General features: G+C 34.7%; 1 protein-coding gene across 2 annotated transcripts in view; it reads right to left on the minus strand.

Moving 5' to 3' along the window:
- The window catches only part of LDLRAD3 (low density lipoprotein receptor class A domain containing 3), a 94,632-nt gene that overhangs the window by 49,617 nt on the left and 17,887 nt on the right, over nucleotides 1-27,128 (minus strand). For both annotated transcript variants that reach the window (XM_039321698.1, XM_039321697.1), the window contains exons 3-4: nucleotides 18,701-18,826; nucleotides 13,501-13,635 (exon numbers count right to left, since the gene is read on the minus strand). In XM_039321698.1, coding sequence (XP_039177632.1) covers nucleotides 13,501-13,635; nucleotides 18,701-18,826 — 261 coding nt within the window. The remainder of the gene's footprint in view (nucleotides 1-13,500; nucleotides 13,636-18,700; nucleotides 18,827-27,128) is intronic.

Below are 27,128 nucleotides of genomic sequence, written 5' to 3' on the forward strand. Positions count from 1 at the left end.
TACAAAGTAACCTAGAGTTCAACAAAGGTTAAATAAATAAATAAAGCTTTAAGACCCAACAAAAACCTCTGTTTCAGACTTTTAAAAGTATCTTGCTCCTCTTTCAGACAATATCTTAAATAGTTATCCAATATACCAAAAACAAGACAGTTTTTAAGAAAGCAAGAAATATCTAGTGACTGAGCTTAAATCTAACCTAAGCAATGCCCAAGTGTAATTAGCTTTTTTCCTGAGAGATTCAAAGTTCAGTATTCTACTAAACTTCCAGGGGCATTCATTTTTTTTTACACTGCGTAGGTTGATGAATTGGCCCATGTGTTCTTATATAAAGAAGAAATTAAATATATTACGAAGAATAAATTCACAGTTTGGGAGCAAGCCTGGATGATGTTCTGTTGATGAGGCCTAAGTGTCTACCATAGCTGAAGTGACTAGTTGTGTCAAGCACAAGAAATCAGGAAGCAAGATGGTTCAAATGAATACAGGTTTATTGCATGCTTTCTACACTGTTTACAAGAACCTGAACTACTAATGGTCAAAGAAAGAGTACAGTACATTACTCTGTACAGAGTACAGAAAAGAGCAACAAAAGATGATCAGGTGACTGGAGGCTAAAACATATAAAGAACGGTTGCTGGAATTGGGTATGTCTAGTTTAATGAAGAGAAGGAGGTTGCCACAAAGAAGAGGGAGTCAAGCTATTCTCCAAAGCACCTGAAGGCAGGACAAGAAACTACAACTGGATGAAAACTAACCAAAGAGAGAAGCAACCTAGAACTAAGGAGAAATTTCCTGACAATTAGAACAATTAATCAGTGGAACAACTTGCCTCCAGAAGCTGTGAATGCTCCAACACTGGAAGTTTTTAAGAAGAGACTGAACAAATATTTGCCTGAAATGATATAGGGTTTCCTGCCTGAGCAGGGGGTTGGACTAGAAGATCTCAAAGGTCCCTTCCAACTCTACTACTACTATTATTTATTTATTAATTTATTATTATTATTATTATTATTATTATTATTATTATTATTATTATTATTATTATTATTGATGATCATTGCATAATCAGCCAGATGTTCAGACTGGATTTGGCATTTTTGTCTACCTATCGAGTCCTTACCAAGGACCTGAGATGATGATGATGATGGTTGTTGTTATTATTGTTATTATTATTATTATTATTCAAACTGGTAGTAGGTAAGTATCAACGGAATCAGGGCTGGACTTAGATCTCTTGTGGGCACGAAGGGATTCTAGACCGATGATGCGCTTAACCTCTATCTCGGAGTCAGTTTGATCATCTCCTATAAGCTGGACTGTATTGGGACATAACTATAGTACCTGTCTGTGATTCTTTAAAGCAGTTGAATCTGCCTTAGGTGCTCACTGGAGACAATTTTATGGTATTTGAATTGTTTTCTCTCGCCCTTTTTTTGTGAAGTCCACAATATTGATGTTTTTCAAGCATCTTAAATTTTGCTATTGTTTCATGATGGCATTCACAACTCTTCAACAAATCCTGTGTTTTATTAGACTTTGTTTATTTTTCATGTTGCTTTTATAATTTATAAACTGATTAAAATTGTATATAAATAAAGCAATATATCATATTAATTATAGCTGATAACTATTTGCTGAACAAGAGTACAACTTAATTCAATTTTCAATTAAGGAAGTTGGAGAAGATAGTGGACTACCCTACAAAAAAAAGAGCTAAACGTTTTAAACCATAGTTTTCCTTGCTTTGTTCTAAGAAAAAGGAGCAATTCCTAGTTTTGCTTATTGCAGCCAACTTTGCCAGTTTTGTATTTTAAAACACAATGAATGAGCCTGCTGACTCACGAGAAAGGGTAACCCTTCCCAAAAATTGTCTTAGCAAGTTTTACAAGATATAAGATACATTACAGTATATCTCTATAGAGGACAAGTGAGAGTAATCTACTTACCCACAAACTGAATAGGGAACATTAAGTTTGCTGTGTTCTTTAAAGAGAAGCAGAAACTATCCTAACAGAATTACAAGCTGTCTAGTCTTGCAGAAAAGATCAGCTTGTGCTTCTTTTAAAAATTAAGGTAGGAAAAAATGCATACATTTTTGACTTGACGGCAGAAAAGAAAGTCTTACACAAAGCATTCAGCCTGTACTTGCAGTTCTATGCGAATACTTATGAAATGCACAAATGAGAGATGGGTATTTTATCAACAATATTGTCCACCCTACTTTTCATACACTGAATTCCTACTTTCTTAAAAGTCTATACAACTACACTTGAATGTACACCTAGACATACAGACTGTGCATAAGATACGTAAGAGACAGGATCATTAGTAAAAGAATCTGGGTACTCAATAATAAGAGAGCTCAGGTGTTGATTCATATTGCACATACTGACTTCTTTTGGTATTCTTTGTTTGTTTTCAGTTATTTAGCATGCATCAGCAATAATGTCTCAAGTTGCTTGGCCTTTCTGGAATCTCTTTCTCCATATAGGACTCCAATATGCATTGGCTAATACTAAGCATTATTTTACACATTCTGTTAAGTCTTCTTTTTGGGATATTTATACTAGAACCTTCAGTCAATTTTAACCATTCTCATTAGTTATAGATAGGGGTAAATTGGTTAATCTACACAAGCATGCCTTAAAAAAATTAAGGTACATTAAAATCAGGAACTTGAACATTTAAGCAAATGTTGCAACTATTTTTATAAAGTGTCTGCTATGTGGTAAAGTTTGCCTATTCACAGAATGGCTGCGGGGTTAGACACAGTTAGACATAAATAATTCATTTACTAGATGGAAATTTGTGAAGTTCTTCTGTATCCGCTCTAATCTGCTCTCCGAGACTGGCTGTTTTTTTAACCACTTTAGCTACAAATGTTCTTTTATGTCCTGGAGGATATATTCTAAAAAAAACCACTAGCTTTATACCATGTTTGTTTTCTAAAAATGTGTGTGCCTTATATATCCTGTGAAGGGCTCAGAGGCACTTCTGAAAATAAAAAAATATACTAAAGGTAATATAAGTTAATTCAATAAGTTAATTCAATTTCTCTTTGCTTATAAATAAAATGATCAGATAAAATTTTTATTTTTTCAGTTGGAGCAGAGAATTTGGAAGATTCCAAATAGGCTACCTGCAAATAAATGATTAGCAAAGAAATGAACATTAACCACTGTGCTTTCATCTTCTATATGTAGAAGAAAAAGGAAAAGATCTTGCAATAAAATCAGAGAGTCTCATTTTTATACCTTCATGTTCATAGTTTCATTGCCATAGCTAATATAATAAATAACTGGCAGTAAAAGGGAAATGTAATAGCTTTATAGCTTTGGTTACAAGACTCTCTTTTGAAGAAAACAAGACTCCTTTCCAGAGAGAAATCAGTATTGTTAGCTAATGGATTGTTCTGCTAATGGACTCAATACCTATGGGTGGTTCATATTATAATCCAAAGACCATGCTAATTCCAGCTAGGATTCTCATAATAATAAAAAAATCTAAAATATATTCAAAATAAATCAATGCAAGATAAGAGGTTAGAATCAACTGTACTCTCAATAGAATGTGTACAGGATTTAAACTATTTAATTACATCAAATTGTTTCAAAAGAGTTGGAATACTCCTAAATAGACAAGAAGCTGCACTAATGAAAATGTCATCAATACGCTTAGCATGGATACTGATATTCCCTGATGGGAACAGAGAAACTATTATTAAAGAAGAGCAGAGAAACTAGTACTGTAGCAGCTATAAAGCCCACTTAGCCTAATGTATCATCTGAATAACAAAGGAGGACATAATTTTCTAAGCAAAAATTGGAGTGCAGGGTCAAGCTATTTTGATTTTTCTAGACTATAATTCGTCCACAATATTTACATTAGAGTAAAAGCATAAGCCTTGTAACTAAGTCAGGAGTACTATTCCTCAGAAGGGAAGATTTAACTATTTTTTTCTCCAGACATTTCTTTCCCCAAGTTCAAACCTCCGTGAAATATTCTTCTAAGGACCTTTAATTGGTTTTGTGTGGCAGGAGGGGCACATGTTGTGGAATCTGAATTGGCCAATGCCTATGGAATTGTAAAAAATGTCCAGGTTTATTAAGAACTTAAGCCATGGATTCCAAAGAGCAGGCTTGATAATCACTTCAGTCCCTCTCTGGAGCAAATCAAGAATGTGCTGCTTACAGCACCCTCAATATCAATCCATAGAAAAGGACAACAGTTGATTTTAGAAGACCTCTGTTTTTCTGTATTCTGTTGAGTAAGTCCTTCAAGTCACCTACAGAAATCTATGCACTGATTTCAAAAGAAACCTTTCTTCTTTATCAAAAATGGTACCAGGTACTCACTAATTTAAAAATCCTAATTCCATTATCATTAGAATTCTAATCTGATTAGAACCAGTTTAGTATAGTGGTTAAGGCATTAGGCTAGAAATCAGGAAACTGTGAGTTCCAGCCCCACCTTCGGATGACCTTGAGGAAGTCACTTTCTTTCAGTCCCAGGAAGTAGGCAATGGCAAACCACTTCTGAAAAAAATCTTAGAACTAGGGAACAGATGGTAAAGGACCCTTACCACCAGGTGGTACACTGAGAAGGTGCCCAATGTGGGATGGTCTCTGTAGCAGCTCCCCTTCTCTGGAATTGCTTGACTTCTGAAATAGAGATCCCCCCCCCCCAGTATTCTACTTTGTAGCATTTTCCTTGCAAAGTCGTTGCTCTCCACTTCCCCAAACATAATAGAATGTAATTGGATTTTAATTGTGTTTCCAAGATATTTTATTTTCTTCTTTCTCTTAAGAAAGTTGAAAAAAATGTTATGAAATAAGATTTGTCCTAATAAATAAGTTGCTAGACTCAATGAAATAACAATAGGAAGCCAAAAGCTATTCATCACTATCAGCGCATGGTGACCAGAACTGCATTAGCACAAATTAGTGTAATACATTAACATGGATTCAAATCCTCTTGGGTTTTATTTGGTTTTGAATCTGGTGCAATGAAAAGTCTGAACTTACAACCCTACATGGATGACTTTACCTCGCAGCATGATATTTTAAAAGGTTCTCTTATATGAAGAACAAATAACTCATTCAATTTTGTTCTATATGGAATAACATTTTGGTAGCTAGTTTTGTGATATGGATCTTTGCCAATTACATCTTGATTCAAGCCACAAAACTTTTTTCTTCAAAGAAATCTGTATTATTCTTTTCAGAATAAGTATATGTGTAGATATAGCCTTCTTTTAAAAAGTTTGAAAGCACCTGAGGATGAATCAGGTATCAATAAAAAGTATATACTATGTACTTCAGTGAAAGGAATAATATATGTATGAACAAATTATTATTATTGCTATTAATACCACTTAAAGCATTCAGTTCTACTTTGTATAACTTTGTTTAAATGTATTAAATTGCATATAGCAATTCTAAGGATACAAAAAAATCAAAGACAGGGTCACAATAGACATAATGCAGATTTGATGACAGCAATAAATAGTTCAGGATATGTGGGGGCACCATTATGTAATGATACATAATAAAACATAATGATATGTATTTATCAGAGAGAGATGTGAGTATATATGCACATGTTTAGCTCAAGGGATTTTGGGAAAGTGGTCAACATCTAAAGGCATTTTATATATTTTGGTATTGATGTGAAGTAAAATGCTTGCTTTTGACATGGTGTAACTGTAATGTAACAGGAAACGTTGACCAATTTTCGTATGTTGTATAAGAAATGATCACTAAGAAATGATCACTAAGCTGAGCAGCTTCCTAAGAATGTACAGAACAGAATCCAACAAAAGCGATAACCCCATTTGGATATTCAGGTTATCTCTGGAAACAAATCAGCACTTTCCTTTAACTACTTGACCAAGCAGATAATTATGAAACTTAAGAAAAGAATCCATCTCTTGGAAGGTGCAACATGTTCATTTTTTAATTCAAAAGTTTGCTTATTTATTAATTATATTGATTTAATATAATCAATGTTCCTGTGATTGAAAACGATTGCATTTGAATCCTATAATAAAGCTTTCAAATCGAGCAAGCGTTGACAATTTCTGAAAGTGGATGCACAATGGTATGCATCTCTATGTAAATGCTCAAACTGTAAAATACTTGTATAATGGTGCATTGAATGTTTTTTAATTACTAAGTCATCAAATGTGCTATTTAATTGTCTCCCAGAATTGGTTCTGCTTCACATTTTGTAGCAATGTCCCTAAAAATAACGAATTCACTTAAAATACAAACGTTTTATTGTGGCATAGTGAAGTACAACAGGCAAGATAATAAGTTATAGGAGAAATTACTTCCAGCTGACAAAATTTTTTAGAAGTTGCTTCTGGGCACCAGATGCTATAATTATGCTATCTGTTGCTAGTAAAATATGCACAATCACATACTTGCTTTAATTAAGCATTTGGTGTCATTTAATTTGTATCAGTCTTCAACATTTTCTTTTTTTTATTTAGTCTGTTTTTAACTATTAAGTTACAGATATAGATTGGATTTAAATTAAGATAAGCACAACAATTACAAGTCAAAGTTTTAGTTTTCATCCTATGTAAATAATAAGCCAAGACCAGACACAATAAAGAGAAATAGCAGAATTGGGTTAAGTGGAATAAGTCCAAGCAATTTTTAACCTTCTGAATGTAAAAATACTGAAATTGGCCTATTGTAAAGTACTTACCTTGGCTTAGTGAGGGACAAATGTGCTAAAACTTATGTCCAGTTTAGAAAAATGAAACTAAGCATGTGGGCTGTTATTTTTCTGATTTTCAATTATATATTGGACATATTTGTTAAATTCAGTTCTACACTGGAATCAAAATTACATTGAAAATGTATAGTTATAGATAAAACTGAAGAATTATAATCTGGCACATCTAAAATGTTAGCAAGGGCTTGGCTCTAAATGCAATTAGAACTATATTGTAATTTCTAGCACTGAAGACACTCAAGATGTACTTGGATAATATTGGATGAATATCTAAAATTTGATTCTTCTTGCATTGAGAAACTCATTATTTGCAATAATCTTTATTTTGAAATAGGCAGGGGGGAAGTATAGACTGAAAATGGGACTATTACTCCTGCTCAATGCTTTTGAAAATGAGTAAAAAGAATGCTTTACTACAAAGAGTTTGTTGTACATTCGGACACAACATTTTAAACTTTTTCTGTTTGGATCAGGGCATTGGCTTCTTTGGAAACTTTTAGATCATAATAAACATTTAAAGATTAAACCAACAATTCTATTTTATTAATGATTATATATAATTTATACACACAAACAAACAAGAACGCACAACACACATAAAGTTTTAAAAGGATGATCTTCAAAGCTTAGCATCCATTCATATAGTCTGCTGCACAAATAGATTCTGATTCTGTTTTTTATATTCTGCCTAACAAAATTCACTTTAACTACTTTGCTAAGTTGAGACGCTCTGGTATTTGAACTAAAAAATTAATTATTTTAATTTTTTCCACAAATGACAGTCTCAATCAGATCTTGCTCATTTTCACATCAGGTTCATACTGTTTTTGTTTATTTTTCATGAGGGTGAAATATTTATGTGAACAAATTGTCCAACCAGTACAAGTGGTTGTTTTTCTCTTATTATTAAATGTGTGCAATGCCAAGGACAAAGGATTTCTGTTATCACCATCTGCTAATAGAGTATCACACTCTTATTCTGAATTCAAATTTTAAAAATACTACAACTTTAAAAATCACTGTGTCATATTGATTGTGCATAGGTCTGTCTTGGATTTACTTTTGGGATCAGACCCAAAATGAATCAGAATTTAAAATATAGCATAACAAAAGACCTAAAATTCTGTTTTTTAATGTGTAAAAAAGTAAAGGTGTCTCTTCAGGTTTTACTTTGCTAGTCGTAGCCAAATTTAGGGAGTGATGCTCATCTCCGTTTCTATAATCCATTCAGCCAATGCTGTCTGAAGAAGATTCTATGGTCATGAAGCCAGCATGACATCACATTTCAGCACAGAGCATACAGCAAAACACAGAACCTTCCCACACCTATTTACTTGCATTTTTACATGCTTTCGAACTGCTAGCTTGGCATGAACTGAGGCAACTGACAAGAGCTCATTCTGTCATGTGGTGGTAAGACTCAAACTGCCGGACCATAGAACTTCTCTGGCATCCATTAACTGAACCACTGTGACTCTCTTTTAATGTGCAGGAACAATACAATATTTGAACTATCCTGTTTTGAGTGACTTTTGTATATAACTTAAATCTGTGTACTTTGATAATTCAGACAAGTGATAATATGAAGAAAAACCTCTATGCGACCTATGGTAATCCTCAACTTACAACCATAACCGAGCACAGAATTTCCATTGTAAATCATGACTGATCCAATTTTATGACTTTTTTTACAGCAGTCATTAAGTAAATACAGTGGTTGTTAAGGATACATAGCAGTCATTAAGCAAATCCATTATCTCTTATGGATGCTTTTTGCCAGAAACCAGCAAAAAACATTGCAAATTGTGGTCACATGACTGGAGAACACTGCAACTAGCCATAAAGGTGAGTCAATTGCCAAGCCACCATCAAAACACTGGAATAGGGTCATAATTAACCTTTTGGAGAGTCCATTATAATTTCATTCAGTCATTAAATGAGGACTACCTTTATATTTGTCCAAGTGGAAAAGATATTTTGAAAAAAACCACTCTAATTGGTATACCTCAGTGAGGGTGAAAATAGACTATAAGCCAGTCTTACTTTTTGTAAGGTTTCTGCTTGTTTTTCTATTCTTTGCTTCCAACTATTTAGTAATTACTAATCCATTAGAGGACCTTTATCCATTATGTTATTATAGTTTGATAAAGAATAAGATGGGCAGTAACAAGGGAGGGAGGGAAGGAACTGGTATTTAAATGGCCAAGGTTTAGGATAAAAAAGGCTTTATATAATCATTATGATTTTTTATTTCATCTCTGTTATGATAAAGCATGATCACAAACAGTGAACCCATGAGTAATAGGAGGGAAGAATATTTCAGATTGAAAGCACAATGTTGATGTCAGAGATAGGAAACTTCCAGTGCATTTGTGAAACCAAATTGGAAATAAAAGCAGAATGACTTACCTAACCAAATAATATGCATTTCACTTGGTGGCGCTTTACAAAGCCTTATCTGATATTTTTTTTCCTATTAGCAGGAGCCCAGACAACTACTGGCTCAAATGCCATCATACTGTATATCTTTTAATGGATCATTTTATCTCTTCTACCTTACGGAATTGAAGTTTTATTATAAACAGAAGATTGACAGTGGAGATGAGAGAGCAGTCTCAGTAGAACAATAGGTTTAATAGCGCAGACAAATTTGAGAAAAAAATTGAGGAGAAAAATAAGAAGCTAATCAAGAGGAAAATGCATAGTAACAAAAAATGTAAAACAACAATTAATGAGGCTTGAAGATCAACAATGCTTCCCTTAAACTAATAATAGCTTTATTGAGATGTTACCATGCCTCAGCAGATTGCAAGAATCAGTCAGTTAAGGAACATACAAGACAATAAAATTAAAATGTGTTTACCGTAACCAAAAGAACGAAATAAGTGTTTTTAAGAAACATATACACATAGAATCCCACCAGAAAAAGTTATAATAGCATCTTGTTATAGTGTTTATTTGAAAGATTGTTTTAAAATAATCTACATTTGGTAAATATCCAAGACATCAGGATGTAGTTATTGAATACATGATAAGATTAAGGAAACAGTTTGAAAGTATAATGTGAGGTTCTTGGGAAGACAAAGAGAATCCCAAGATAATGCAAAAATATTTTACAGATAAATAGATTTGAAAAAAGAAAGTGAAAAATAGAAATGTATAATAGTTTAACCTATCTCCCAAATATGACACCAAGTATAAAGATTCTTTCTAAATAAAATCATCTGTAGGATATAACAGAGGGGCTTTTTGGAATGTATTATCTAATAATATATGTCCAAAAGTAACATAAAATATGATTTATTAATAAAAGGCAGTAAAATATCTACTTCTGAGCTGTGATATATTCTTCCGAAAAGAATATTTTGTTTTAGGCAAAACAAAATTAGAAATTAGAAAGGACATTGTTAATATACTGCTCACAAAAATAAAGGGAACACGAACGTATAGGATCCTATATGTTTGTGCTCCCTTTATTTTTTTGAGCAGTATATATTAGAGAAAAGTAAAAATGAGAAAAGTAAGTGACATTGAAACGGTATCCATTCAAGTAACTGTCATTAGTATATTCTTGCAGTAAAAGTAGCAATAACTGAAAGATTCCATAGAGACAGAAACTGTTCTTTCCATAGCATCTCATTGATTTTTAAGCTAATAATTGATTTATTTAAGCTCATTGATTTATTGTTAATAATTCCTAGGAAATGTGATTATAATTTATTCATAATACAACGGTACAAACCACAAATAGAAATCTAAATTCCTATACTAATTGAATGGTTTCATTTTTATAACAAATTCTTATGTTGCCTCCACAATCTATGCTGGGATGAGCGAGGGGTGGATTTTCAAAATACTCATAAAATTATCTTTGCAAGGTTATAATAATTATCTTCCTTTACATTTAGCACTGATTACTATATTGAAAACTACTTTTAAAAAAACCTAAGCAAAACAATTGTACTATCCGACATCTGTATGCTATAGTTTCTGTCCATTCTGTCGTCAGGCAGAGTCAACATACTCCAGGTCCCATCCATTAAACAATGTTATCTAATGGGACCTAGAAAATATACTTTCTTTGTTGCAGCCCCCGGTTTCTGGAACAATGCCACCCTACAGATTTTTTTGGACCCAACATGACCTTGTTTAAGAGAGTCCTTAACATGGCTCATTGCCTAAGCTTGATGTTAAGAGTTGACACTGGACTCTTTGTGATTAAAATGGTTCTTGTTAGATACTGTTGGAAGATTTTATCTCAGTGCCTGTTGCCCTTTTGTCTGTATATTTAATTTTTTTAATAGTGTATATCGTCTAGCATTACAATGTAGCCTAAATAAATAAAGGGCTTGGAATAGAGGAAGATATTATTTAATTTATCCTTTATCCTTATATCATTTATTCTTAATAAAGGAGCCATGGTGGGGCAGTGGCTAGAATGCAGTGCTGCAGGCTAACTCACTGTTCACTGCCAGCAGTTCGATTCTCACCAGCTCAAGGTTGACTAAGTCTTCCATCCTTCCAAGGTCAGTAAAATGAGGACCCAGATTGTTGTGGGTAATAGGCTGACTCTGTAAACCACTTAGAGAGGGCTGTAAAGCACTGTGAAACGATATATAAGTCTAAATGCTATTGCTATTAAGATTTCAATCACTTGTCAGAATGATATAAATATTTATTTAGTTATTTAAGAAGTTATGGAATAAGCTTCCTTCTTATCATTGCCCTTTACTGTATCAAACTTTGTGTATAAACCTTTGTGTATAGATATAAGAATCTGATTGTCTATATAAATGGAGGTAATATAAATCTCTTAAGCTGTGTACTCTAACTGGAAAAAAGTTAGACTAGCTAGAATTTAAACTCTTTTTTAAATCCTGTGCTACATAAAATCAAATACTAGATAATCAAGTTCAAGATCTTAAACTAGACCTTTAGTAAATTAAAAATCATCTTGTTATAAGATTGTTCGAAAATGTCGATATATTTCTGTCCGCAATAAAAAATAGGCAGTGGTTATTTTTCAGAATGATAGAGAAGAATCCATATAAATCTGGGCATTTCTGTATCTTGTGTGCAAAATTAATAAGACTGCATCTTGTCCTCTCCTTTCAAATTCCAAACTTTCCATTTTCTCATTTCTTTCTCAGTATGATTGTACAGTATGTATGAAATCCCCAGTTCTTTCCAGGCGTTTTCCACTCACATCAAGTCTCTGAGCTAACAATACCTATAACCATGAATGCTGATCAACTCTGATATACTTGAAACTGATGTTTGAAACTGGAACATTTTGTAATCTCCCTACCTGTAACACTTACAAAACTGCTAAAATGCTATAAAAACAAACATATCCAGGACTACAATACAGTATATTACTTCTACAAACGGAGGTATTTTATTATTCCTTTAAGTATTGCTAGGATAAGAAGAATGTCAATTTATTTATTTATTTGTTTTTTTATATATAAAATTATAGACCACCCATCTTACCTCAACTCTTGTAGTCCTTGCAGCTACAATTGTTACTGTTTTCAAAAAGGGTATATATTTTACTTTTAAAAAGGGATACATAAAATCTACTGACCCCAAACTATAACAATCATAATCAAAAATTATTTAAGGTTGTCTTTTCTCCCCAAAGCAATCACCCCATACTTTACAACATGGCTTTCCAACCTTTTGGCTTACCAAGGCCATATTGAGTGAAGAGGAATTTTCTTGGGCCACATATAAATAATATAGTTACTGTAAATAATAATAATAATAACAACAATATTGGAAGGGACCTTTGAGGTCATCTAGTCCAACCCCCTGCTCAGGCAGGAAACCCTATATCATTTCAGACAAATGGCTGTCCAGTCTCTTCTTAAAAACTTCCAGTGTTGGAGCATTCACAGCTTCTGGAGGCAGGTTATTCCATTGATTAATTGTTCTAACTGTCAGAAAATTTCTCCTTAATTCTAGGTTGCTTCTTTCTTTGATTAGTTTCCATCCATTGCTTCTTGTCCTGCCCTCAGGTGCTTTGGAGAATAGCTTGACTCCCTCTTCTTTGTGGCAACCCCTGAGATATTGAAACACTGCTATCATGTCACCCCTCGTCCTTTTCTTCATTAAACTAGACATATCCAATTCCAGCAACCATTCCTTATATGATTTAGCCTCCACCTCCCTAATTATCTTTGTTGCTCTTCTCTGTACTCTTTCTAGAGTCTCAACATCTTTTTTACATCATGGTGACCTAAGTGGCCTTACCAAGGCATTGTAAAGTGGTATTAACACTTCACGTGATCTTGATTCTATCCCTCTGTTAATACAGCCTAGCACTGCATTGGCTTTTTTGGCAGCTGCAGCAAACCTCTGGCCCATATTTAAGTGATTGTCCACTAGGACTCCAAGATCCCACTCACAGTTACTACTATTGAGCAAGGTACCACCTATACTATACCTGTGCATTTGGTTTTTCTTGCCTAAATGTATAACCTTAGTTTTTTCACCACTGAATTGCATTTTGTTATGATCTTGTGGGGCTGCATGTGGCCTGTGGGCTGGACATACCCATTTTAGAAATTAAATTAAAAATAATGCAGATATACAAGACTTCCCTGTTCAGAAACTTCTTAATGCTATTTGTATAATACAAAAGACTTCACAGTTCCAATATAGGCCAAAAACAAAACAAAACAAAAAAAAAACACCCACCAATGGCACAATGTTAATTAAATGTGAAAACTATGTTTTAAATTTCATACTTACCATGAGAGTTTCCACAGCTTTCTTCGTCACTGTTGTCCTGGCAGTTATTTTGATTGTCACACATAAAGCTTTTATCAATGCACAGGCCATTCCTACAGTGAAACCGGTCAGTAGAACACAGCAAAGGATTTGCTGCTGTGGAAACAAAAGCATATTTTATTCAAACTTGCAATATCTCTTTGATAGACATTATTCCCAAGAGCACTTCTATACCATCTGTGCTTTAAATTGTTAGCTGAGAGATTTTTCTTTCTCCCGAACACAGTAGTGCATCCAGTATCACAGTTTAGAAGCAGATGAATTGTGAGAGGACAGTCTAATTTGGCTCGTGTATTAATGAATCAAAGATAGAAAATGTCTAAAGGATTTGGCAAATGAAATATTTCTGTGAAAAGACAAAAAGGTAATTTGACAGAAAGCAACCTCATACTTGACCCTAACTGTAACCACAGTTTCTAGGGATATTGTTTCAGGGGAACTCTGAGCCAGAAAGAATAAGCTTAAGAGCATTAGAGACATAAATTCCTTGTTGTTTAAGGTAGACCTCTGGAAAATGACACAGAAGTTAAGAAAATACTGAAGAAAGTCATTGTGTAAGTGGATACATGAATACGTATTCATAAAACTGTAAAAGGAGGAAGATACTGAAGGCCCAGGTTCTATTTGATATTAATAGCACACTTCCTTCTTACTTGCACGTGATTCAGACAGACCTGTTAAGACAAACCTTGATGTAGAAATGTGTCAGTGAGTTGAATGTGTAAATGATGTGTGATGCTAAATCTGTAACCTCTAGAAATAGATGTCTTAAGTTGTGTTAGATAGTGATTTAGTAAAAAGAAAGGTACTTTTTGTCTGTAAAATGATTTAAAGATAAATGCTATGGTTAAAAGACTTCAGAAAGACTAATGCCTCCAAGTAAGAACTGTATGGTGATATACTTCAAAAATCCAAGGCATGTTTGATAACTATTAAACCAAAGTCTTAGCTAAAAGAGCCATAAGAGGAATTTTAAATATAGAACAATTTCCTACTGAAGAATGGGAAATTATGCAACTAAGCACCCATTCCAACTATATATGGAAAACCATATATTATATTCTTCCATACTAGTTTAAGTCTGCTTTAAAACAGTCCAAAGGCTGAATTTATATTAGCATTTTCTTTTGTATATAGAGGCACATATGCATTCATACCACTTTCTCCTAGAGTGAAAACATTTCAGCTGTTCGGGGGCTACAAAGATGTATGTATCCGCGCACCTTCAAGTCAGTCTTGACTCCTGGTGACAGTCTGGATAAGTCCCTTCTTTTCTTGGCAAGATTTTGGAAGTGTTTTACCACTGTCTTTTTCCTAGGGTTGAGAAGGTCTGATTCACCCAAAGTCAGCCAGTCTCACAGTCTCTTGGTTTCTAGGCTGATGTCTTAACAATTACACTAAACTGGCTTTCCAGAAAGATGTGTATAGCAGTGGTAAACAGCCACTGTTCTCTTCTACTCACTCTTGATCTCAATGAAAAGCCACTCTCCAAGCTTATAGTACAGTTATCTGTAGAGGAGATCCTAATTCTACATGTGATAGCTTCCACATTGAATATAATAAATATTTTAAATGTTAATCTGTAATGACTCTTTTTGTGACTAACCTATATAATTTGTTTGGCAATATATAGAATTGAAACACTAGCAAGCAATATGGCCTGGGCCCTTTAACAGCCTTCAAAGTTCCTGCAGTTTTAGGATTGTTAAGCGATGCAGCCCGATTCCAAAGCAGGACATCTTGGTCTTATAGAAGCATTCTGAGATTGACATTGCTTCATAGAAAAGTAGATCACATCTTTTAATATAGAAAGAAATAAGATGGAAAGTTGTTTTCTGTTTTCATCCTCCATGTCGTTATTTATCTTAGTATATGTCAAATGCGTGAAATTATTTCAAGTTTCAGGAGAAGTGAATTTTCCATTATACAATTATTGTGCTTAGGAAACTGACACTTCATGCAGACAACATCAGACAAAAACTGATTTACTATTCAATTTGGTTTTTTGGAAAGCAAAATATTCAGTAATAGCAATTTTTATTTTTACCTATACTGGAACCACAAAACTTCAATGTAATGGACCTTTCGTAAGAAGAGATACCTGTTACCCCTGAAGATTTGTCAAACCCCAGGTTTGTGTCCCTATCCCCATTTTTTTCTTTCTCTTCTGGAAGCTTCTGTCATGACCAGGTCTAACTTAGAGGACTTTGAGGAGTCTGTTCTGGATTGGCCTGAAGAAGCTCAGAAAATTCAAACATCTGAGGTTGATTCACCTGGCAGTCATCAGAAGCAGCTGTGCCTACTGTCAGAGAACACATCAGTGGTATTTGACATGCCTCCTTACATGTCAAGGGCATTCCCAGTTTTCATTAGTTTCACCAGCATGGCATATATTTAAGATCCACTGCTAGTCTGGTATCCCTCATTCGAAACAATTGCTCACCCACGCTGAAATCTTAACTCTTATGCTCCTGAAACTGTGTCACTCTGAATCTGGGCCAAATGATTCAACTGACCCATGAGTTTTGTGGACCATGGGCTAACTATGATTCCACCCTCGCTTCTGACTTTGGCTCTGGAAACTGCAAAATAAGTAAATGAATGAATGAATGAATGAATGAATGAATGGTAAAATGAGAGATGTAAGGAACTATTACTGAGGATAGCAAAGTGTTTCAAATTCCAGATGATTTAAACTCAGATTGCTGGGTATGCAGTCAGGACATTTGCTCTGCATTCAAAAGGGTACGAAAATGTTTTAAGCTTGAAATAGCTTGCCCTGCTCCTTTCCCTGTTCATTTTACAGAAACATGCACAGTACTGTTATTCTTCTACTATTTACCAAATTACCAGGTTACACAGCTCAAACTTACATCAGATCAAATTAACATCATCCTACTCTTCTCTGTCTCTCTTAAAAACCTAACTTAAAAAGCAGTCAAGCTTTACAAGCATATAACATTCACCAGATATTGATTGCCAGTTAAGCAGGTGTGACACATGCCCAACTATTATATTGCTGTCTCTAGTTGTCAATTTTGTACCTTAAATTGCTCAATTTAATTTTAATTTTATTTTTCCTTGGGTAGTATATTATCTCACTATATTTTACTCATCTCCTGAATTTTAACTAATATTTAATTTTTGTTAACCTATAGGTTTTTTTAGTTATTAGTTTTATGACAGCTTTATAACTTTTACCTTAAAACTTTCACTCAATACTCACTGTCCTCACAGATTGTAAGCAGAGGCACTTCAATGTTGTAATTGTTAGTTCCACAGACTCTTGGTTTTTAATTAATTGTATTTGTTAACCAATCCAATCATATGGCATTTTCTAGTACCTGACAGCGTAAAAATAAACCATATTTGCAAATAGTAATAAACTTATTAGAGAACATCCATGAATCAAAGCAGCTGAAGCTAAAAGTCATTGGAAAAAGGTTTCATGAATACAAATGAAGGGAAAGTATGTTCTGACCCTTCAGAAGTATATTTCATAATATGGTATAATATGGTATAGCTGTCATAGTAATATTGCTGATAAAAAACAGAGCAATGGAGATATTATATTGTACTGTATAAGTTCAAAATGGAGACACTCAGAACACTACCAGAATGGTGAGAACATCCTGACCATATAGAACAACCGTACTGAAGTTGAAATGAGTTGTGGAATGTTTCACACATCCACTAAAGATTACTGCAGAACTCTTGGTTCCTCTTGTTAACTTACAAAAAAAAAAAAGTACTGTCATCTAATGTTTTTTTAAAGAAGCAACTCTGTGCTCTCCTTTAGCAAGAGATTCTGTCACCAAAATATTAAATGTGACTAAATCACAGTCAACCACTCTACCTTTTCCCCCCTTACAGCTGCAGTGCACAATTATTTAGGGCACAGCATTATGAGATCTATTCAACCACCTGCACAAATATAACTTTTATAACTAGCTGCAGGAAAGAACATAGCAATGAAAGTTTTTCTTTTGTAACTTCCTCCTTATCAGAAAATGAGAGAAGGCTGTAACTAAAAAAATCATGATAGTATGCTAACCTCATCTTAAGAATTCATTGGAACTGGAGAGCTAACAGCTGGAAGCCTTGCTTTCTGTATCAGTTCCCCATTAAATAACAGGTGTTTCATGTTTCCATCAGTTTTCCTAATTCTGTTTACCGTGTTTATTACATACAGAGCTTCCACAAAAAGATTTCATACTTTTATTGGAATTTAGATGCAAATGTTGTAGTATTATTACATTCAATGTGTTAAATGGCTTTCATTTTATTGGATTCTTCCCAGTAAAATGTAGCTGACACACTGGACTTGGATAGGGAAGAGGGGATTCAAACCTTGTCCTCAAGTTCACTGGATTCCCATCCCAATTTACCTAACAGGATTATTTCTGTGGGATAAAAATAGGAGAACCCACCCCTACCTCCAACCATACTGAGATAACAAAAGAATATAAATGAAATTAATCAAGTCTTCCAACGGAGAGTTTTCAATATTTATCAACCTTAATGCAATATTTCTTTTAGACATAGCCTTCAGGCAATGGTAGAGATGATGCAAAGGACAGAAAAGAGCTTTCCCGTGCTTGTAGTGAATCTGGAAAGCTAAGCAATATATATTATTGATAAGGTCAAAAAGCAACGTTAACACATTTTGCACTTGTAGATATATGAAATCTTAAATCTAAACTAGGATGAAAGATAACAACAACAAAAAATAAACATAACAGCACAATAACATAGAGAGCAACCTGCAACAACTTTTTTTTAAATGCACTTTTTATTCATTAGGGATGCTTGTTCTGATCTTCACCTGCTCTTTCTAACCTTAATCTTGAAAAAAAAAAATCAGTTGTAAGTGCCTTACAAAGTTGATCACAACACTGCATTTTAAAAGCAGCTAAAAGAGACAAAAATTATATGCCAGAATTAATTGAATAACTATATAGCCTTCATGAGTCTATGCAACTCTCAGGATGTTACACTTACTGGAGAAAGTTTTCAGATTTAAACTTGCATTCAAAATGCAGCAGCAACAGTTTCTCGATAGCAAAAGCAGGCAACAAATATCATATAAGGGATAAATGATTAATATACTGTATGTGTATTTAAAAAATAAAACTTGCTCCTTTAAGTAGTAGATACTTACTACAATTTTCTTCATCACTGCCATCAGGACAATCCTCAAAACCATTGCACCGGAAACGGCCAATGATACAATGAATTCCACTGGAACATGGGAAGAAAGTGGAACCACATTTAGATTTTGCTTTTGCTGGGGAAGAAAAAATGAAAGCTTTATGATTATAAAATAAATTTCTGTCAAAAAATAGTCACAAAAGTCCCAGATTTGTCTACCTGATAAAGCTCAATAGAAATATTTTACAACTTGGCCAAGAGCTTGATGTAATCTTTATTTCTGCTTGGTTGACTGGTGATGTACATTTCTGAAAACAATTGTTGCTGTGGAGTCTATAGTGCTCTCTGAATTTGATTGTTTGCTTGCAGCCATTTAATTACCATTAAGTAATAGCATCAGTACTAGTGAGTGTGGGGTTTTCTCCCTACTGATATTCAGTAGCTTGCCCTGCCAGTGTTGGTGGGGGTGTGGTTTTTCCTTTAGTAGTTCCTTGATTAGGGTATTGATTTCTGCCTGTTTGTTTGTCTGGTGTTAATTCCTGCTTGTTGGACATGTGTCCTGGCCCTTTTGTTTTCTTATTAGCATTTCTATTGTCTCTTGAATGGGGTATACATATGGTTTATCTCTATGTCTTTATTGATGGCTGATTCGTATTGGCTGATTATTAGCCAATTATCAGCTGATTATTGATCAGCTGACTTGAACCAACTGAATGCCAAGTTTACAGGAAGTCCCTAGAACAGGGGTGTCAAACTGGCGGCCCACGGTCTGGATGTGTCAGGCCATCCCGGCTCCGCAAAGGCAAATAATGTCGCAATATGTCATGATATGTCATGTGACTCGATTGAGTTTGACACCGGTGCCCTAGACTTTTTGGATTTAGCTTGATTTAGAATGCTCTCAGTGTCCTAGTTACCTCACAGTATATTGATGATGTTACCTAGTTGGTAATGAAACATCTGCAAGCAAACAACTGTAAGAATGTTTGTATCTTATTATTTAATATCTTACAAAATTTTCAGTTAATAGAAACTAAGCATTCATTCATTACTAGCATTAATATATGAACTGATTATTAGCAGGCCATAAACCTTCTGGTCTCCACACTTGGTACTACTTTCTAGTAAGCATGAGGAGAAGCAAACTTTTTTTGTGAATTATACAGCTAAGAGAAGATCCTCTGGCAATTGCATAAGAATCCTTGCCAGCTCTATATCTCCAAGAAAAATTGGATCTTTGTAGCTACACACTCAAGTCAGTAAAAGACAAAAAAAAACAACCTCTGGCCATTCAGATTTCCAATGTTTGCCTTTCTGTCATATGTGTGTGTGTGTGTGTGTGTGTGTGTGTGTGTGTGTGTGTGTGAAAGAGAGAGAGAGAGAGAGAGAGAGAGTTTTTAATAAATCACATTTCTATCTAATTATAAACACACTTAAATTTTGTTCGTTTTGCTTTTGCATGCAAAACAACAATATTTATAATTCTTCTTTGCAACATTCATTTTCTATGATATTTTTAGATTTCTGATTAACAATAGTAACTCAAAGATAAAATGTGCCCAGACCAATTCACAAATCTACTGTTCCTTGAACAAGGCACATTAACAAATCACTATAAACAATGTATTTTTCCCGGAAGATGAATTCTCTAAAAAACAATATGCTATCATTTTATTGCTTATTATCATGCCATAGTCTTTCAAACTCATATATTTCTCTAAGCATCTGAACCAAGATTTTTTTGCAGAGCTTTTAGCTTCTTTGACTGGGTCTTTTTAGATAAACTCAATATTAGATATTAATCTACTAGTACACATTATAGATTAGTTGGATGTAACTGAATAATTGAGATTTCCATTATAAGTTTACAAAGATTAGAAATTGTGTATGCACATACTTAAATTCTCCAAAGCCATCATCAGAGCACCAGTTTGTAGCCATGGCACTGAATACTGCAAAAGATCCAGAGTGTATTTACATTGGTAAATGGCTTTCTCATGCCAACGAGACCCAAGCTAATTAATATTTGGGGGGGGGGGAGGATTCTCTTTCATATACCAATAATTCCATTCAACCTATCCCTTTGGGATTATATAAAGTTAATGACAGTAATTTGATGGTTTTACGAGTTCTCAGGACTCCACATCCAGTATCAAACCATCACTTTGCAACTCATTCAAGGTATTATATTTTAAACATGATTCAGTCCTCAGATAAGAGGTTTATGATAGGATTGTACTGAAGTTTTTAAATTTCTAAACTGTTCAAACAGTCATCTATTCAAATTTTTACTTATTGGGCATGGTCTTCGCCCAGCACTCTGGACAATGATAATGACATTTTGTACATTTTTATATACAAGTGGATATGGTGATATTATGCACACAGAAGAAGCTGAGATATTTCTCTAGGGTTCGGGGGAAGGGGAAGTATATTTTTTGCTAAACCAAGTTTATGGTACACAGTGTTTTTTTCACTGCTTTTTTTGTAAAAAAAAAAAAAAAAAAAGTGCCGGAACTCACACACTTCATACAACCCGCCTTGCCTACCCTACAAGGTTCCATCCCAAAAAGGTGTCGGAACTCCATTCTGGGCGATCTATGACAAAAAAAAGCCCTGTTTTTTTTTTTTCTATTTTGGTATTCACCATAGCTTTAGCAGTTTTGCCACTAAAATATTATGGCAGAGTCAGAGAGAACTTAGTAATCATAAAAAGAGAGTTGAGTTCTGCTCTGTACCCAATTGTATATGAACAAGTACTTCATTATATAAAAGATTTTATGAAGCAGAAGCCAAAGCAATTCTTAGATTGATTTATGATTTAACAAAATGAAGAAACAAAAACCCAGAACCAAAACAATTCCAATTGTACTACAATTCCTTTATAGAACACTCATTACATTACTCTGAGTCTAAGCTGAGGCTTAGAGCAGGGGTCCTCAACTTTGGCAACTTTAAGACTTTAAGCTGGCTGAGGAATTCTGGGAGTTGAAGTACACAAGTCTTAAAGTTGCCAAGGTTGAGGACCCCTGGCTTAGAGGATCAAAAAAGTATCAACTAAATGCCACTAAATACTAAGTACTATATCAACATTTAGGGAGGAGGATCCAAGGACAATGTTAAAGAAACAGAAAATAAGCCATCAACATGTTACTAGCAGTGAAAAATTCTTAAACAAAACACATTTGAAAGCCTCTTCCAAATGATAAGAAAACAGAATTATGAATGAGAACATGTTATACTGAGCTTTACGGCAGTCTCTCTCTCTCTCTCTCTCTCTCTCTCTCTCTCTCTCTCTCTCTCTCTCTCTCTCTCTCTCTCTCTCTCTCTCTGTGTGTGTGTGTGTGTGTGTGTGTGTGTGTGTGTGTGTGTGTGTGTGTTTTTCTAGGCACTAATTCTTTGTGTTTGCAGGATGTTAAACAAATCATTGTTCCAAAAGCAGACAAGCCTTCCAAGGCTCTATTCATACATTATTCCTTTTCTTAATCGGTTCATTTCTCAAGTATGGTATTCAAATATAAATCTCTCCTAGGTGCTATCCATCCTATTTTTCAAAAACAACCAAAGTACGTGTGCAAAGAAATACTGGGAAGAGAAAGTTTATTATTAGATTATTATAAATATCAGTAGTAATAAATATATTTGCTGCTTGCTTCAGAAAAAGGGAGCAGGATTTCACACTTCATGGGATAAATTATTTATACATGAGTAAGCTTGTAGGAGGAAAGTAGGAACCAGCGGTTTTTACACTAGGAGCAATCTTTATGTTAAAAATGGCTGACTTGAACATGGTTTAAAATCTGGAACAGACAACCTATACATAGGCTTTAGCCCTTATTTATTTCTGTAGATAGATATTCTACATTCTTATCTGTAATAGGGAAACTAATATAAAAATGTATCTGTCATGTCTGTGAGTGTTCTGCTGAGTCAGTCAGTTCCTGAATAAAGAATCAGTATTTTGAATGTTAAAATGTTCAGCTAATACCGTAGGAGACTGACAAGGAACTCATTAGAATGTTTCTAATTTCCACTGAATGGTCTAATATAGTAGCAAACAATAAATTAAATAATAAAGTGGTCGACTAAAGCAATGCATCAATATTCTTCGTATTCTTCATATCAGTTATAACAGAGGTCCCTAATTTTTTGGGCACCAGGACCGGTTACGTGGAGAGAGGTTTTTCTGTGGACCAGAGGGGGTGTGATTTTGTGTGCTGCTTGCATCCTGCAAATGGGGCTTTGCTTCTTTGTGTGGCCTGGTTGCTGGCATGCCGTGGCCCGGTACCAGTCCACGGACTGGAGGTTGGGGCCCCCTGAGTTAGTGTTCTCGTTCAATTCAATTCAACATTAACTTGACATCATCTGATGGTTTAGAAACATTTTTTTTAGAGTTCTTGGTAGACCATCAGTCCAACAATGTTCTAAGGCAGCACTCCCATATCTGAACCCCTCCAGCCTTGAACTTCAAAATCTGTACTTCAAGAATCTGGAGGTGGGAGAAAAGTTGCTTTAGTAGATATTGTGGATTGGAATCATCATCAATGTCAGCCAACACAGGAAGTCATTGTGTGTTTTATAATTGTAAAGACCTTGAAGGCATGAGGCTGTCTGTATTTGCCTAAGGATTCAGATACATGGCTAATATATTTATGACTAGGCACTAGCAAATTTATAACCCAAGGGCAGAAGCCATTAGGAGAAATGAGCAACAAAAGCATTTATAACAGAGTGATACTGTAGTGCAGACATGTCAAACTCGTGACGTCACATGACGTCTTGCGACGTATCAGAACTTTTTCCCTATTGCTGGCAATGGAGTGGGTACGGTTTCCTCGTGACACATCCGGCCTGTGGGCCGGCAGTTTGACACCCCTGCTGTAGTGCCATTTACTATCTTAGCATATCATATACTAAGGGAATAAAGAGAAAGACTAAATCAAATACGATTATTATTTAATACATTTTAATTGTACTTTCTAATCAAAAGCGTATTGATTATAAACAAACTATAAATAATTCAATAATATATTTAAAACAATATACAGACCTTAAAGGGGGGAAAAGGAGACACGAAAAAGCAAAGGAAAAAAAGGAAAAAAAATGCATTCAACATAAAGTTAGAGAAAGCCTGTAAAGAAAGAATAGATTAATAGAAGTGCTCTAAAAAGACTTTATAATTGAAGGCAAGTATAAACAATGCTTTATTTATTAAATTTTTAGAGGCACACAAAATTTCTTACTGCACTTTATATTCAGATATGTGTGAATGTAAGTCTATAATGTCAAGGCAGGCCAGTATATACTGGTATTTATGGAAAAATTCATACATGGGATGTTTTCATTATAGTTAGAGTAGTACAAATTGGAGATTAAATCTGTTTATTAAATTGATTTTGGTACTAATCAATACAAAGTCCTCTTGAAGACAAATTTCTATCCCAATCAGTAGGATCAGCTGAATAGAAAGAAAATATAATGATTTTTTTTTTGACACATAGAATCATTTTTGCATGCAAGGTCATCTCATCTTTGGAGCTTTTGGAATTTCAAAAGATAGTTGTAGCCTTTCAAATGGAGATGCATTTTTGCTAAAATCCTAAAGCTGTTTTTTAAAAACAAGTAACCAACCAGAAACTCATGTTCCCTCACCTGACAAGAGTTTTTTTATTTAGAATAATGAGTGGAATAAACATTAGTTGCATTTCAAAATCCACCAGTGATATAGTAATCCTGATTAATAAATCTTCTAAGCTTCTTGCCCTGGTATTCAGAAATTAGTGATTCAGAAAAATATTTTAAATCGCAGTTGGTTTCTTTGGATACAGAAATGACTTTTGATAGGGTGCAGGTTAAATTATTAGAAGATCCCTTGATAATGTTTTTTAACTTTATGTTTATTAAGTGGATTTGATATTTACAATGAAAATTGGATTTTCAAGAATCTCCAGCATTTAATTAAACAGAGGAAAGACCTATCAATATTATTTTGTGTGGGCTAAATTTACTATATTTAAAATTCAATTTATTTTTTTTTAAAGTATTTTACCATGTTTGTGTTCTTTTTTGTTTTTTGATGTTTGTTACATTTTATTTTATTTTGTATAAATTCACATAAATTAAAAGAGAAAACATGAAGGAAAAAAAGGAAGGGTAGGCTGAATGTTAGGAAAAATAGAGAAGTAGCACTTAAAATCTTGCTTTCCTTCACCTAGTAGACAATAACATCATTTTTAAAATCATGAACAAATTCTTCAATATAATGATGAAACCTCTTTTCAATTTGTGATTTATTTTATGTGCACTTGTGCAGGTCATCTCCTGTCTGGCACTAAAAGTTTCTCATAATAAGTTGTTTATCATCTGGTATATAAACATTACATCACTGACTTGGTGTACAATGGAACTTATTATTAAATTTCAGATCAAATAAAAGAAATCTTTATTGTTAAGATTATACTATTACACAGTTTTCCAATAACAAGCTATTAATATGTAAGGTTTCTTTCAAGTTCATCTCCTAATACAAGTATTATTATAGGTTTATTTAAAGGAGGGAAGTGTGTAGTGGGGTGCCCCAGGGCTCTGTTCTGGACCCGGTGCTCTTCAATATCTTCATCAATGATCTGGACGAGGGGATGGATGGGGAACTCATCAAATTTGCAGACGACACCAAGCTGACAAGCTGAGAAACTTCCTGACAGTTAGAACAATTAACCAGTGGAACAACCTGCCTCCAGAAGCGGTGAATGCGCCAACACTGGAAGTTTTTAAGAAGAAACTGGACAGCCATTTGTCCGAAATGGTATAGGGTTTCCTGCCTGAGCAGGGGGTTGGACTAGATGACCTCCAAGGTCCCTTCCAACTTTATCATCATAATAATAATCATCATTATTATTATTAAATAAAAAATGCTTTCATCTGAAAAATCAAGAGTCCTAAACTAAAAGAATCCATCATTCTTGCTAAATATAATAGATGTTCTGGGTATTTTATTCTATTATTATATTCTATTATTATATTATATTAGCAACTCTAGCAGTTTCCCAGGACATGTGTTAAAGAGCAAACACTGAGTGAGAAATCATCAGTAGAAGACAATTATTTTGTACTATTAACAGTTTCCTCAACCAGATGCCCTCTACATTATTGGATATAAACCCCCATAATCTCAAAGGCAATATTGGCTGAAATAATGGAAGCTGAATTCAAAATATATTGAGAGCATCAAACTAGGAAAGCCTGCACTAAATATATTGGAATTACATCAAAATATGGCCTGAGGCTATACCTCCTTAAGTAACGAACAAAACAAAGCTCCATTATAAGCACACTCTTAGCTGGAAAGATAACTGATGCCTTGATGGATCACAGCTTAATTAAATTTTATATATTTGGCAACAGCCATTTGTGGACTAATTTTGTTCTCCAAGTTGCTTCAGTGTAGCAGATTATTTCTTATTGTCTTCTCTACATGGTTGTCCAAAAATAATTCCAGCAACCACATTTGTAAAGAATTCCTGCAAAATCAGCATAAGGGTCTTGATATATCTTGGTTCTTCAGATACTTATGATCTAGGTCAGACATGTCAAACACAAGGCCCAGGGGCTGGATGTGGCCCGCAAAGTGGCTTCATGTGGCCCGCGAAGCCATCCTGGAAACAGTGAGGGAACGGCCCCCGCTGCCTTGGCCCTGGCCCAGGCCAGCCGGGAGCCAATGTACAATTTTATGGTGGCCATCTATGCTGAAACATATTCAGTCTTAACTCCAGAAGGCCGTCTGGAAACAGCTTGGTGCCGCAGGTGCTCGAGGACCAGGCTTGGTGTTTGACCTCTGCTGCCCAGGGCTTCGGGCAGCCCATGCCACCATCCAGGCCCCCCACCTGCATGGGCTGAGAAGAACAGTGAGGCTCCTCCAGTGGACCATGCCTTGCCACTTGCCCTGGTCTCACCCCCTTCTGCCAGAGACCCTCAGATCTGTCCCACTCCTGCCCAGGCTCCCACAGGCACCCTTGACGTGAACAATGTAGAACTGGCCACATCCACCCAGTAGGCCACACCTACTCCATCCACACCCACCCAGTAGGCCACACCCACCCGGGCCACACCCACCCGGGCCCCTGAAGGCAACCGCAATGCTGATGCGGCCCTCAGTGAAATTGAGTTTGACACCCCTGATCTAGGTAAAGCACCTTACAATAAGTTTGTCTTTTAGACTATATGGAGCCAGGCATACAGTTTTGTTGGCAACAGGATGAGAGTGATTTTGTTAATGCCTTCTTCTATGATTTTTTTTAAAATGCTCCCCACTCTAGCATATAATCTTATTACTTTGGTAGTTTTCCTTTCCAACCCAAGTACTCCATCTACCAAAATTCTGTAAGATCCACTAATTTAAATATATGTCATAATGTTAAATATCAGCACAATTCCTATGA

This window comes from Crotalus tigris, unplaced genomic scaffold (genome assembly GCF_016545835.1).
Source record: "Crotalus tigris isolate CLP2741 ecotype Arizona unplaced genomic scaffold, ASM1654583v1 scf7180000023809.187372, whole genome shotgun sequence".
Lineage (NCBI taxonomy): Eukaryota > Metazoa > Chordata > Lepidosauria > Squamata > Viperidae > Crotalus > Crotalus tigris.